The following is a 15,909-nucleotide window of genomic DNA, read 5'->3' on the forward strand; positions in this document are numbered from 1 at the left end:
GACTTGTTGGGCATGTTTCAGGACTTTCTTGGTGAAGAAACAAACATTACCACATGCCTTTCTTTGACTTAGCACTATATAACCTACTGACTGAGAATCTTCACAGATATGTACTGAGCTTTCTTTGAGCCTTGGTGCCATAGCAACAGAGCATGAGGGCGTTTAGGTTTATCGTTTGTGAACTGATGAAGCGCTGAAGAATCAGGGAATCACCTGCTTCTGCCTTCGATCTCCTGCAGTGGAATGATTGAATATCAGCGACGCAACCACTCCTCATCTGTGTTTGTATGCATAAATATATATGTCTGTGTCTGCCTCCCTGATGAACACACACTGAGACTCCCCACATCTTGCCATTTACCCACTCTGAGCAATCACCCCCCTGAATTAGTCTGGTAGTGCGTTCAAGCAATCTCGAAATAACAACACCACCTGCCTAATCTCATCGGGAGCCAGCATTTAGACTCATCAGCCTGTAAAATGTCTCTTTTACATTCAAGTCCTCTCAAAGGTCTCTCTGCTCTATCTCCATGTATGCATCGGTTGAACCAAGCCCAGTCGGGTGTTAAATTAAAATGCAGACAACCAAACAACACAATGTATACAGCTATATTTTTTTGTTCTTTTTATTCCACCTCAGCACAATTAAAAAAAAAATTATCTTATTGCCGTGATGTTACATGAAAAGGATGTTTCGAAAGAACTGAAGTTGGCTCATAATGGAGGACATTATGAGAAGAGGATGCAGTACCACTTAAAAAGACTTAGCAGAACAATGAAGAGAAGGAAGTAAAAATATTTAAATGTCACAGTCTTGTCAAAACTCATCAGTGGCACTGTAGCTCGGCAGTATCTGCTTTATAGTGTATTAACTATTCATGGCCTTGCAGAGATTGTTATTATTGTGTATGAGTGAAAGAGGTCAGAGACAAAAAGAAGCCCCAAAAATCCATCAGTTCTTAGTCGGAGATGACGTTGAGGACATTACTTGTGTTTAGACAAAAGACAGATGAGTCAGTGCACAAGATTTCTTGGCAGCGTTTTCTTTCAGGTTTCTAATCTTTTCCCTTTAAGTCTTTACCAAAGCATTTTACATTCACATCCCATATACTTGACAATAAAATACCAGCTTCATTAAAACTGTTTAAAACATAGGGCGCACTTTATTGTTAAAGTGATGCCAGCATGTTGGCTGGTTGGGCAGCCACGGCAGTACAGCCAGAAATGTTTAAATATTCATTAGACAGTTTATCCTGAAATTTTGTGCATAAATTATGTAACTTTGGTATCCTTGGTAACGTAGTTGCTTGAATGAATGAGTTGCATGTTTTGTTACCCGCATATAGTCTCATTCTACAGATTGCATGTAAATCATCGCAGTGATACCATCACATCCTAATGGTATCACAGCCATCTTATCTTTATGCATCACATGGCCAACAAGAGCAAGATGATGCTTGAGGATGATGCTTGAGATCTTCAGGCCATGACAGAGGTGCATGTAGGTGGTTTAGGGTGGCACGAAGCATGCGAGTGCAGGCTCTATCCAATTTGTTGCTCTCAAATTTGGTCAGGGCCCATGATTCATGCCTAAAGAGCACCACGAGACTTGAACACTAAGTTTGGCAAGGGCACGAAAAGCTCCCCAAACTTGACTAATTCAGCAGTTGAAGGCACAGGCAGTGTAGCCATCTACAGGTTTGACTGGAGTAGAACCGGGCAGTGAATACCAGGCAAAAATTGTATTAGCAGTCCTGTTTTCACTTTTGTACATTTCTGTGTTTGTATTATTTATTTTTGCCTCCCCAGTGGTGGCAGACATGCCGAGATACTTTATTTTTCCTGTCTGTCCCACATCCCACGTCCCACCATTTCTCCATCCCTGGTGAGCACAATACCTTCTGCAAAAAAGACTTTTTCTATTATTCACTGGCACAACTCAAGGACAGAAGGGAAGATTGTGACAATATTTCATATTTACTGACTTGGGTGCTCATCTGGAAACTGTACACAGATTTGTGTTCTATCATAATCATTTTTACTGGTCAGACATAAACACACTTAATTTGTTTGATTTAATGTCTTTTGAGTATTTGCAACATACTCAGCTTACTGTGTAAGCCTGGCAGATATTGATATAAAATGCAACTTGACTGCTTGGCAATGTAATATAACCACAAGATGATGCTTTTTTCCTGCCTTTGGGGTCAAATTTTCATAGAAATTTGTGCTGTCAAATAAACAAAATCTACAAACCCATAATTATTAATTTATACCGCTGAGTTTTTCATATTGCATCAAAAGCTGATTAAAAATTCCTTAACAATTTTTTTTCTTTTTGGTCCAACACCGTGCATCACCAGAGTTCATGTAATGAAATATAAAAAAAGAAAACAAAGAAAGCTTTAAAAAAAATGTAAAAAAATGCAGTAAGCAGTGTCCATCCCTTTTGTGGCTTGAGGCGAAAAAAGATTTATCAGCTTGTACCTCCTCTGGAGTATTTCAGAATTTCCAATTTCTTCATTCTCCCACAGTCACTTCTGTTTTTGCCCCCAGAACCTGAATTAAAAGCAAGCAAAAGGGTGAAGCGGAGGGCGAGAAAGCGAATGTGATGTCATCCCGGTCACACATACGTACATGTGCTCTCTCCCTCCCTCACCAGGATTTTCTTCTCCGCAGTCCTGCTGTGCAGTTTCCATTTGGATGAAACGGAGCTGCCACGAGATAACAAGTGGAACAAAAACACAGTCACAGAGTCAACTTTGCCTCAGAAAAGAAGAGACTGAGTCCAATTTGTTGTTGAGATAAGAGAGTCATGGCAGTATAGGACATCTCGTCCTATCTGGTCACTCTACGCTGCGAGCCACACCACATGCAGTTCACCCATTACCTCAGGTCTGGTCTATTGTTACCTTAGGCTGTGGTGGCAAACTAGGGACAAGCTTCTTTACTGGTAGACACATATATTAGAGTGGAAATAGCAAGTTTGAAAAAAAAAAAAGCTCTAAAAGCTTGCACATATGCATAAAATAGCTGTAATATAATAAATAGGTGTTGGTTGCAAGCTCCAACCATTTTTCCATATAATTTTATATATATATATTTTGCTTTGCTGTGGTAGGAGAATACATTTAATCACTGTCCACGTGTCACGAAGGGGCTTGCTGCAACTATTACTGCAAAATTCAGTAGCTAAAGCACAGGTTTGCCTTGCCAGAGCTTCTAATCCTAAGTCAGTTTAGGCAGGCCACATTTTCATGTATGCTGTCTTCCTTGGACACGGATGAATATGCTCCTTTGAACAGCAGCAGGCTCTCTGCTGGCGCTCAAATATGCATGCTGGCAGTGGCTCCATAGAGAGTTAAAGACATGCCAGTGCCTGTTTTATAAAATGACCCCAATGGCTTGGCAATGATTGAATTCTTACCAAAACTAAAATGCTGCAAAATTCTTTCTTAATGATATTTTCTTTTCCCCAGCTCGCTTTATGCATTATTCCAGGCAAGTGCATGCCAACAGTTAACAAATACCTAGCAGTGTGCCTCGTGGCTCAGCCTCTACAGCTGTTACTTTCATAAATTAAACAGAAGTTGTGAACTTGACTTGCTTTATCTCAAACGGAGTGTTTGTTTGTTTATTGTTAATTTTATCATCCAAGACTTGTGTGCAGCAGAGCATGCGCATATGAAAAAAAGGCTGACACGGTTGAACATGAAGGTTTGTTTTTTTTTATTCTTTTTCTGAATAGGACACACGGAACAGATGGTAAACAGGGCCACTTTGCATTTCCTGAGCTGGGTCATAACACACACAAAGAAAAGAAAAAGGAGGGGTGAAGAATCTAGAGAGCACTTTTATTGATTAGCATGAAGTTAATCGATGAAAGAATCCCAAAGGATGATATTTACCAAAGAATATCACAATGAATGTAATAACAATCAGCATTTTTCTTCATGCATTTTCTTTATTCATCACAAAATATTGTCAGCTGTTTTTTTTTTTTTGCACTTTATCATCTTACCACATCAGATTAAACAGGGTAAAAAAGTGAACATTTTATGGCAATGGTGCAAGAAACCTTAAAGATGTTCTCCAGTACTGTGCAAAAGTCTTCAGCCACCCTTATTTCTTTATATTTTGCTTCCAATGAGATAGACGTTGCTGCAGTTTTTTAAAGTGGTCTTGCGAATAACTGAGATAGTTCTCCAGGCTATCTGAAGATCTTTCAAAGTTTTTTCTTTGGCCATTGGCTGTTTTTTCACTCATGTTCAGTTCAGTACAGTGCAAGTTTCAGAAGAATGTGTTTTGTTTGTTTGCTTTTCATCAAGCCACTGAACACTGACCTATGAATAATTCAAGCATAAAAAAGGCACCTAGCTCAAGGGAAGAACCAGTGTTGTATCTACAGATAGCAGACGACTTAGCAAAGAACCAAATTTAAAAGGTGTCTTTAGGCACTTTGTTACTAGCAGCCTGTTGCAAAAACTGTCAATCATGTTTCCATTTCTTTTGCTGAATCCATGAATTATGCCCAAAATAACAGTCTGACTGGTAGAAAATAGTATTTTTGCACCAATGATGTGATTCTCAGCTGAAACCTTGGCAGATATTGGTGTATATACAGTGTGCTTTGTGTCCTTAAAAAATTTGAGGAAACTGACAAAGTGGAGGACTAAATAAGTGTCAGGCTTAAAAAAACTACTGAAAGCAGATGAACGTTATGTTAAAGTCATGCTGTTAAGAAATAAGGAACAAATCCAGCAAAGACCTGACCTGAGAGATGCATCTGGCCGTTCAGTGAATCCATCTACTCTTCACTGAAATGATCTTAGCGGAAGTGTGGCTAACAAGAAGCCATTCTTAAGGAAGGGAAACAGGGGAAAACGGTTCAGGTCTGCCATATTGCACCAGAACTGGACTGAAAATCAGTGGCAGCAGGTCTTAGTAATGATTCAGATTTGAAATTTTTGGTTCAAGTTATCTTCAGAGGTCAGGAGAAAGGTACAATGTTGAGCATCTACAGCAGGGGTGGGCAATTCCAGGCCTCGAGGGCCGGTGTCCTGCAGGTTTTAGATCTCACCTTGGGTCAACACACTTGAATCACATGATTAGTTTGTTACAAGGCCTCTGGAGAACTTCAGGACATGTTAGGGAGCTAATTTAGCCATTTAAATCAGCGGTGTTGGTTCAAGGACACATCTAAAACCTGCAGGGACACCGGCCCTCGAAGCCTGGAGTTGCCCACCCCTGATCTACAGCCATCTGTAAAACTGTGGAGGAGCTGTCATGGCTTAGTGCTTGATTTCAGTCAGTGTTGTTGTCGATCCAGACCAAACTGGTGGAATTATGAAAACGGAAAATATTTTGAGCCACGATGCAATATTATCTGGACAATGTCTGGCTTCTTTCAGCACGACAATGATCCCAAACATTAAAGCTCTTTGGAGCAACTGTTGTGGTGATTTGATACAGAAATACAATTGAATTGAACTGAAACACACTGGCAGTGCAGTATAACTCGGACAGAAAAACACAAAGAGGAACACGGATCATTGATTTGTGTTCCTCTGACACTGATCATTGATCCGTGTTCCTCTGGTCATTGATCGATCTCCACAGAGCCCGGACCTCAGCATTACTGAAGCAGCGTGGGATCATCTTGAGGAAATATAGAAGACAAGGTAGCCAACATCTAAAAAAGAGCTTTCAGGAAACGTGGAAAACTATTCCTGAAGAAATGAAAAGTTTCCCAAGAGAGTTCAGGTTGTGCATTCAAGCCAAATATTGACTTTCAAGATCATTAGAATTAACTCAGATTTCGCATTAAATACTGTATTTTCATTTATGTTTGCACATCTCAATAATTCACTGCACCTATTTCTGACATTTCCTAACAAATTCTTTTAAAAAACTGTGGGGCAGCTGAAGAATTTGCATAATACTGTAGGGCATTTTGGTTTTTTTTTTATTTAAAATCCATTTCTCATATTTGATTCCTCACAACACAGTCTATTTCACAAAAAGTAAAGGTTCATTAACCGATTCCACAGTGGGGAATGATTATGTAGAAATTTATGCAGGAAAACAGGGGAGTGATACAAAAAGATCTAAAAATGGAAAACACTAAAATCAGCTCTATCATCTCTGTGTTTTGTGTCTGGTTTTTTTGAGCTGTTCATGGACGTTGGTCACTTGACAGGTTTTCTTACTCCTGTAACCCTTATACTACAGTATAATCAAGTTTAACGCCCCTATTTTTATAGCTCAATTCAATTCCGACTGACGTGTTGGAATCTATTATTGTGATAATGCTTTGAGCGGCTTTGCAACAGTCAAAAGATCTTTTGTATCCATCTGTTATTGGAATAGGAGTAAGATGTGATCATTTGTGGCTGCAGCTTCTCAACAAAGGATTTATTCAAACAAATGAAAATAATGTCTTGTGTGGCTATTTTTCTCCGCTTTCATTAAACCCTCACTAGTGTGTAGACAAAGTGCAAGAAATATTAGTGTGTAGCTCGTCAGCACTAGAGGACAGAATGCACATTTATCAGCAAGCATGTCTGAATGAATTTTATGTGATACCACAGCGTGTATCTAGCTAAAAGGTAGACGGTTTTTCAACAGTTTTCCTAGAGGGTTGTGTACTACAACCCATCTTTTCTATAATTAGATAAAATCCTTTGCTTGAGATGTTACTGACGATGAGTATTTTGATGTGTTACAGCACAAATTCCCCAGCTGGTTCTCAATTTATCATTTATGAAGTTCAGCTCGCTCAGCTCTACCCGACTTTTCTGAAATTTTATTCCAGCTCTACTTTTTAATCTCAGCAGGCTCACACATGATGAAATTGTTGACAAGCACGTTAACACGCATTTCTCGTTAACAAGCTTGAAATGAGCGAGGCGGGAGAAAGCTAACATGTAGACAGCGCCGTACCTGCTGCTGCCGCCGCAGCACAACCAATTTATTTTCCTTCTTGCGGACATATTAGCTCAGTCCAGCTGTGAGGTTACTTTCTCTAATAGACAGACCAAAAAAAACTGAAAGACTTTTCTTTCTTTTTTCTTACAAACACAGTTTCTGGTTATCATTATAGACTACATAAAAATAGATGGGACCTCTGGGTTTTTATGGCTAATTTATGCTCGCCAGATTGGTCTCTTTGCACAAAAAGAGTGATGCCGCTACAGCTCCTTACCATCTATGGACCCAGTATGCTCGCCGTAACCTTTAGTGTTTTTCCATTGCCGCAAAATCGTCATATGGCAAGCGTAAACTGATGCGGGTGTGCGATTTCTGTCAGTACACAAAGCGACCAATTTGGCAGGTATAATTGGGCCCTTATATAAGTGCTGAGGGCACAAGTACTCGCCACAGTGTCCTCCTGAACAACAGGTGTCGGCCTTCAGAGAGAACCTCCACTGCAGTGCTGGTATAAGAGGAGATGTCAAAACCAGAAGCAAAGAAGCCTCCCTCTGTAAAATCTGTGAATCGCCAAGCTTCTGTACTTATATATCATTAAAATGCTGCTAAAAGATTGATTTGTGTCTTGACCCTGGCTGCGGCACCTGGTTAGAAAAACCCAGAGGTACTCGAACAGCTGAAACAACACCAAAGGGTGAGCCAGCACTGATGATGACACTTTTGGCCCATGGTGCCATTCGTGGCTGTGAGAACTGTGTCTAAATGCGCTCTCATAGTGTTTGAATTCCTTAAACCTGCATCTTTCCTACTGGCCAGCAGCGAACAACTTCTCTGGTTGTGGCAAGTAGTCAGACTGTACAGCACTCCATGAGAACCCACCCACCCCCACCCAATGTACACTTGAGATACAGGCTCAGTAAACATTTGGCTACTGAGTTCTTGGTCTCTAATGCTATTTTTAAATCCTCTCCAAAGCAGCATGGTGTTCATTTTGAAAGTTGTGGTCCCATTTATAGCAAAAATAGACAATAATGCTGGGTACGGTTTTGGGCACTGCTTGCATAGCGTCCTGGGGTTCAGGAGTCCCATCCAACACTTCTGCCACTTCTGGTTTCCAAAAACCATACTTGCAGTCACCAAAACACTGAACTCCCGGCTTCAAAACATTAGTCTACAGCCCATTATGGTGACTGTTATATACAGTGTTAGGCTACCGTCCACCTGATAGTGATGGAGTAGCCGACACAGATTCGTCATGAGAAGTAGGCTAACACTGTGGAGCAGATGCTGGTGTAGAGTGTCGGCCAAGCTTGCAGAACGGCTTATCGCTGCCTGGAAAAGAGGTTCCTCAGGGCATTGTTGTAGTTCTTATTAAATGCGGTGTATATAAGTGGGTTAAAGAAGGAGTTGGAGTAGCCCAGCCACAAGAAGATGCTCTTCCAGATAGGTGGGATGTCACAGGAACACAGCGGGACGATGAGCTCGGTGATGAAGAAGGGGATCCAGCAGAGCACAAACACGCCAATCAGAATGCCTACCATCAGCGCAGCCTTCTTCTCCTTCTGCTCGCGCCACGTGTCCCCGTCTGTCTGGAAGGTCACGGTGGCGTGGCGCACAGTAAACACCATCTGGGGCTGCTGTGTCTCCTCCTTTACCTAGGAGACAGCCAATCAGGAAATAAATCACTTAACCCATTGAATTATTAATCAATCTGGGAAATCTGATTAGCTCTTAAATAAGCAAAGCAATGTCTTCTACAATGCAGGTCAGAGATAAGCAAATGTGGAAGTGAAAATGTTGAGGCTGCTCAGCAGAAGATGGATATTAGGCTGGTGGGGAAATGATGTGTGGATCAGCTGGTTGATCAACAAGCCAAAGCTTATTCTTTCATTCCACGCGCGCACACACACACACACACACACACACACACACACACACTGAGAATCTAAAGCCAGAGCTGTGTTTTAATCTGCAGTTTCCAGAAGCCCATTTTCTCCATTTTGCAAACACAAGCACAGCCAGGAAGAGAAATGTCAACATTTATCCTCTGACTTTCTCCTCTCTTACTGTCGCCTGGTGGATCTCAAGGCCGACGTTATTTCTTGTTCATCCGGTTAAGTTCAGGTCGCAGCATTTATAAAGACAAACTATCTGTCGAAATGTGTTGGAAGAAAAGCAGAAAGGACAACAGTCTACACTGTTGTGTCCTGTACAACATTTAAGCAAGAACCTGCACTCCGGTACAGGAACTTTTACTCTCTGGAGTAAATTTAGTTGAATCAATACAGGTCACTGTACAATATAACGGATGAGATAGACGAAGCAAATCCTTTTACAGCAGAGGCCAGGAGTTAAAAGCATATTGCCGCTGGCATGGGGGCTTATAATTTAAGAAATGGTTCAATATAATAGTAAAAGATGCAGCTGCTAAAATGGGCACTTATATAACTGCAAGTATGCCTTTATATACAGCAGGTGAATGAGTCTAAGATGTGTAAAAAGTTCACGTTTTTAAGCGTTTAATCCAATGATTAATCCTTAGGTAAGTTTAAGCGATTGCATGAGGTAAATATCAGCGTATTAGTTTAGAATCTGTTTCGTGAGTGCACAGGGACAAGAAGCTGGCTTACAGCTAATGTTTGTGCAGTTATTTTATGTTTGGGCTAAAATATAAAATGCTGTCAATACAGTTTGACAGTAAATTTTTACTGAAAGCTTGAACACAGTCCAAAAGACTGATGCATTAGGATTTGTGGAGTCATTCAAGCCATTTTCTTGAGGCTTTTGGCATTCTCAAGTTATCTGTGCAACTAGGTCAGGAATCTTACCTCAGTGAACTCTATTTCTGGTGCATTGTGTGTTTATGTATATGTGTGAGTGGGTGTTTTTAATGGATCAGTGTAGGAAGTTTATTATCTTGGATGCTGATGCCACTTGCTCACATCATACATCGGTGCAGGCACACTGGAGGGCTCGGTGTATGCTTGGAAATGATTAGAGCAAACTTTGACGAAATACTGAGCGACATAAAACGTAACCAGTGGTGGATATGTCTGTGGAAAACAAAAATCACAAATTAAACATATTCCGCGTTGTATAATTGCTATAGCTGGATGAATGATTGTCTGTGTAATGAAACTTGACACGAATGTTCATCAAAGCAATAACAGATGTGGATAATTTACTGGGTGATCGGCCCTCCTTGACCAAGAGTTAATAATTTTGTCACGCTTGCATAACAAATGTGTATCTTGAGGAATTGGGAAAATTATGGACATTAAATAAATGAAATTAATAAATGAGATAAATAAAATCCCAACACTTTGCATTTTTTTGTTTTTGTTTTTACTTCTGTGGCTGCTTGCTAAAGCCTGAGAATCCCTGGATGCTAAATGACTTTATAAGTAGCCTTTCATAGTTTAGGGAAAAGGATTGTTTTTGTAAGACTGTAAAAGTAGCGTAATCTATCACTGATGTGTTGTAAACCCAAGTGAAAAGAAAACTTCCCTGATTAAATGTTTGCTTAATGGAGAGACTTTTTGTATCTGCTGATTATAATAACACCAAAGCCAGATGCATGTTTCATGAAAGATGCCGGAGGTAGTATTTATAGTTTTCTACCTTCTTCCTACGCACATTAACAGTCTGATGATGATGAGCAGGATGGCTTTATGCTCACACACCGGATACTTATGTTTCCCTGATCACATCAGAGTAATTTATCAGCCAATATAAAAAATAACCGCACAGCAATCCATATTTGCAGGTCAGAGGCAATAGCTGGTTGATGAAGGAAAGGGAGAGCGGTGATACTGTAACCTACGTGAGGAGTTATTATATAAAATTAAAGTAATTACCTCAGCCATGGGTGTGATTGTGTTGGACTTGCGGGAGCCAATCCGAAATTTGGCAGCCTTGTAGATCTTCCAATAAACAAAGAGAACCACACAAAGAGGGAGGTAAAACGCCCCAAAGGTGGAGAAAATGGTGTAGGAAGGCTCCTGGCTCACCTGGCACTTCATCCCCTCTGAGTAAGTCTCTCCCCAGCCGAAGAGCGGTGACAAGGAGATGATAGAGGACAGCAGCCAAGTGAGCGCTATCATCACATTGGAGATCTTTTTGCGTGTCTTGAGTGTGTACTGCAGGTGCCTAGTGATGGACCAGTAGCGGTCCAGCGCAATGGCCGTCACGTTCCAGATGCTGGCTGTGCAGCAGAGCACGTCGAATGAGATCCACACCTGGCACAGGACGCGCCCCAGTTTCCACAGTCTGCCGTTCAGCTCGTGGACAAGGCTTAGGGGCATGACCAGAGCCGCCACCATCACATCTGAGATGGCCATCGAAGCCACCAGGTTGTGGGGCACTCGGTGAAACGTTCTCACCCTCAGGATGGTGACCAGCACCAGCAAGTTCCACACAAAGGTGGCCACCACCAGCATCGCCAGTAAAGTGAGAGTGAGAACGCTGAAGACAGAAAAGGGGCGGTAGATGTTTCCTCCGGAGTCATGGCCGTCCAAAGCTCCAGTGAAGTTGACTGTGAGCGTGCTGGTGTTAGGGTACGTCATGGTAGCTGCTCACAGCCCTGCAGCCAAAGACGATTCAGCGACAGCGTCTGCAGACAGCTCGTGCATTCTGCAGCAGGGTGAGAGAAAAAGACACAGATTTAAACCTTAACAGTGCCCTACACACTAAAGGTTAAAGATGCAGTGCTCAAATAATTAGTAGCTTTTACTTCTGGGTTTGCACGAGTGTGCAAATGCACCAGTCTGCACCTATGTGTCATTGACCAAAGAGGTAGTTCAGTGATTTGTTCACAATAGTAAAAGGCACTTGAGCTCCTCATTTCAGTTGTCGAGCAACCTGCCTACAACTTTCAAGTGCAATTTCATCTGCTGTTAAAAAGGCTCAAAAGTACTCGGGGACATCTCTGGTTCAGGAAAAGGCCATAAATATTCAGTTTTATCATCCCACTGCTGTCCTTTGATTTCCATCAGAGTCAGGCCTGTTGCACAATGGACAGTTTTAAGTGGAGTCTTTGTTGCAGACTCATTTGGGAAGATCTCATTTTTAATTGAGAGATCCAACCGTTAAGTAGAGCTGGGCGATATGAGATTTTTTCATATCACGATATGTTTTTTCATTTCAGGCGATAACGATATATATCACGATATAAGCCAAATAACTATATTTGTAAGATTTAAATGTGCCGTTGCTCACAAGTAAAATGTGAAATAATCAGCAGCTTGTTTTTATTTAAATATTTATTTCCCATAATAAGTTCAACAGGGTAGATGTACTTAAGGAACATGAGACTTTTTCAGATAAATAAAGGCAAATATTGCAAACTACACAAAAGGCAGCCGCTAAAGCGTTTAAGTTTCAAAATAGAACAAACGAAACAGACTAAATTGTCAATTCCACTTAGAAACAAAATATTAATTCTAAAAATAAATCTTAGTTTGTTTTACAGAAGAACAGACAAAACTGACTAACTTTTGTCAATATCAAATAAACTGAGAACTAAAAGGAAATTCTCAATCTCTCCTTGTTGTATAGCTTAGTTTTCAAACAGTTTTAACAGTTACTTTAGTCTGACAAAAGCCGAATGACGAATTAGCGCTTCCAGTCAGAGACTGAGGCTACGTCCACACGTACACGGGTATTTTTGAAAACGGAGATTTTCCGTTTTCGTTTTAAAAAATAATCCCGTCCACACATAAAGGCAGAAATGAAGGAAAACGCTGCTATGAACATGCCAAAGCAGCAGGTGGAGCTAGATTCCTAACCGTGCAGAAATGTTGGCCAATCAGAAGTCTAGAAGCCTCGGTGGGAAAAAGTAAACAAAGCTGGGGCATAGAAGCAGAACCGAGTCGTATGTGTGGACGGACAGTAACTGTGTGTATATGTAAGCATTTAAACACTGCAGAGAGTACAATTAACAGTAACAGTATTGTAGAAATTCATTTCACCGAAACAATAACGTGGCGCACAGTGTGACGCATGCACCAGTTTATTGTATTTCCAGACTTGCTTTCGGCACAATTTACAGTGCACGCTACTCTGTTTTTTGTCAGACTTGAAATAGCCGAAATACCTTCACACTACGGAACTTCTATGGCTCTTCCGTTCGACAATCTCTCCGGCATTGGAACCATCATCTGTTTTCTCTTCGGTCACGCTCGGTTGATTTTTCTAGTCGGCACACTCATTTCCTCCATTACCCGCTGGCTGCTTCCCAAACAAACACACGTGCGGCTTGGCACTTGTGCTGTACGTAACAAGTCACGCGACGTGACGCTGCGGCTGTGATTGGTTCGGCTCTGCGCTACTTAATTTGGATTGGCTGACCTTTTAAAAAAAAAAAAAGAGGACAAGAGCGGCGAGGTCTATCGCGATAGCTTAATTTCTCTATCGAGTAAAAGTTATATCGCGATACATATCGTTATCGTTCTATCGCCCAGCTCTACCGTTAAGCATTGCGGAGCTGTGTGCTTTCTGTTGTCGCAGGAAGGGGAATCTGTTTCACTTTGAACGAGACTGTGTGGTTGAGAGACCCTGCGCATTACCATACAACTGTCTCAGTTTCAAGCTCGGAATGAAAAGATTTGACATGCCAGCTCTATCAATAGATTCACAGGAGAGGCTCGGCGAGCTGCTCTACACAATTTTCAACAGTGCAGAAACAATGAATCCTAAAACACCAGCCACTTCAATTCTGACAGCTGGCTGTTTGTAAAGTATTGATCTGTACAGCTCGCAACTACTGTAAACACTCTGAAGACACCAACACCCTCACCAGAGAAAAAGTTCGATAAATGGCCACATTACCAACAAACTTGAAAAATATACAAACGCATTTGCCTAACATTAAAAATCTTTACTGGTTTGTTTATCCACAGGACTCTGGTATGATAGCCAATACACATCTGACTCACAGGAGCCTCATTTTTAGCAGCATCTCTCGGGGCAATAATGATTTCATGCATCGTGTTTTGGGACACATATTCAGACAAACCTAATTTAGCAATGTTAATTTTAGTCATTAATCGTGAGTCCTTATTTATACATTCACAGTTTAAATTACTCTTCCTGCTTTAGCATATTCCTATGACTTATTCTGTCTTTCGGGAATCCTCCCAAGCTTTTTAAAAGCACAGATCACAGTTTCTGAGCTTGACCCAGTGTACCGGAGCCATTTAAAGCAGATTTGTACCTGTGATGTGGAATATTGAATAAAAGCATTCATTTTGCATGGCTCTCCTTCTAGCTCGGGTTTTTTTTTTTGTTTTTTTGTTTTTTACAAGGTCTTGAAGCAAAGTGTCGATAATGACCACAACTAATGCACATCATACTGCTGAAATAATTGGCTGTAACTGAGGGTTTTTTTTTTATTAATTTCTTTTTAATTACAGAATTTAATGAGTAGGATGAAAGTTTTCTGGCTGTTTGGCTGCATTACTTTTGGCTATATTATGAAACAATCAATATGATAAATAAGCTAAAGTTTGCCCAAATTCTACCTTTTTTTCCCTGTAGTACAACCAACCAAGAAGGGCAACTCTGTGAAATGCTTCATTCATGCTTCTACACCCAAGGGACCGTGTCAGATTGAGTTACCTTTTATCAATCACTGGGCTTTATGAGTAAGGCCCGATGGGTAATAACAACACCGGCCACGTCTCTATCAGTTTCTATACATAAGTGACATGTGACACCGTCTCTTAGCATCACAATCCATCCCCTCTAATCAAAGGTTCCACCTCAAGCACACCAATGGGCTCTGTGCTCTCTCTTCTCCCCGCTCCTATTAACAAGCCTAATAGCCATGAAATTGGACAACTGTTATGAAAGGAAGAGGCAATCAAAACATGCGGCATTTGGCAAAGCAATGCTGCAGTTTCTCCAGGGACATCACAGGCCAGGTGTCTCAAAAGACGGCTGTCACTCACTCAAAGTCTGAGGCACATGGCAGAAAGAATAAAAAAGACAACAAATTGTATGTGTAAGCATATGGGAGAAGAGCGAAGAGTGAGACACTGGCAGAAAAGTCTAAGATGGCAAAATCAAAGCATGAGCGCTGAATAGATCTCGTTTTTAATGTTATTCCACACAGCTGTGTTGGGAAAATGTCAGTTCAGGTCAGATGTTGTCTTAATACTTGTGCCAGCTGGTTCACTGAGCATATTCGCTTGCCATCCTTTTGGGGATTTTACTTGAGAAAAGATCTGTCTGAGAAGATCTGTACACAGCGTACTTTGTGGTAGGAGGACCAAAGAGAAATGATATTTATAACCGTGACGAATTTTCATGATTCTGACAGACCTGCGAAAGATAATGCAGTTCAAATGAACAAATCTATCTGCATTTGAAATCTGTTTCTGAACTTCAGACTCTTTTGAAGGAGAACCACACTGCAGCCAATACTGCAGCAATCAAGAAGCCATTCCTTTATTTGATTGGGGGCAGCAAAAATAGGAGAATGCCTTTTATACGTTTGCTATGATTGCTTTTTATTGTTGCACTTATTTCTGACCTCCTGCTGTAAAAGGGAAAGAGTTTTGCTTTCCCTTTATTTATGCTGCTTCTGATTATATGTGTTTTTTTTAATACTACTGCAATCAGCTTGCAATTTTAAACAATATATTCCCTGGATTACTCCAGAAACAGAGTTGGGTAAGAAAGGAATTTGTTTTGTTATTTTCATTTTCATCTTTGTGTCCAAAAGCACTTCCACAGCCTTTTGATTAAATCTGCAAGAGTGTGGATGACATACTCGTTGTGTTAAGCTCGCCACTCTGAAACTGTTGTATATTCATTTGTTATACAATTTTCCCCATGGGGAATCTCGGAGCTGACATTTGGAGGTGTATGGAGGGGAGCTATGTAGATGTGTCCTCTGACTTGAGTGATAATAAAAGCGCAAGGCAGCATAAAGCAAACCTCTAAATCTCTTGTGCGTTCAGCACCTCTACCATGATT

General features: G+C 40.9%; 1 protein-coding gene across 3 annotated transcripts; it reads right to left on the bottom strand.

Moving 5' to 3' along the window:
* Window positions 1-7,835: 7,835 nt before the first annotated feature.
* htr5ab (5-hydroxytryptamine (serotonin) receptor 5A-b) lies at window positions 7,836-13,876 on the bottom strand. 3 transcript variants are annotated; one of them, XM_082547567.1, is made up of 4 exons: window positions 13,025-13,876; window positions 10,941-11,562; window positions 10,788-10,853; window positions 7,836-8,585 (listed from the first exon to the last, which is right to left on the bottom strand). In XM_082547567.1, exons 2-4 carry the CDS (start codon window positions 11,493-11,495, stop codon window positions 8,253-8,255), a joined length of 954 nt encoding a protein of 317 aa, XP_082403693.1. In that variant the 5' UTR covers window positions 11,496-11,562; window positions 13,025-13,876; the 3' UTR covers window positions 7,836-8,252. The 3 variants fall into 3 exon arrangements, with proteins under 3 accessions (XP_082403693.1, XP_082403694.1, XP_082403692.1); XM_082547568.1 differs by lacking the exon at window positions 10,788-10,853; XM_082547566.1 differs by having other exon boundaries at window positions 10,788-11,562.
* Window positions 13,877-15,909: the final 2,033 nt, after the last annotated feature.

The sequence above is a fragment of the Aulonocara stuartgranti genome (assembly GCF_965226115.1).
Source record: "Aulonocara stuartgranti genome assembly, chromosome: 9".
Lineage (NCBI taxonomy): Eukaryota > Metazoa > Chordata > Actinopteri > Cichliformes > Cichlidae > Aulonocara > Aulonocara stuartgranti.

What these genes read in the sequence shown, in the direction of transcription:
- htr5ab (XM_082547566.1), bottom strand. Translation starts at nt 11,495, where the DNA reads ATGACGTACCCTAACACCAGCACGCTCACAGTCAACTTCACTGGAGCT. An exon ending in CAATCACACCCATGGCTGAG is followed by an intron (nt 8,586 to 10,787) that starts GTAATTACTTTA and finishes GCTGTCTCCTAG; the next exon opens with GTAAAGGAGGAGACACAGCA.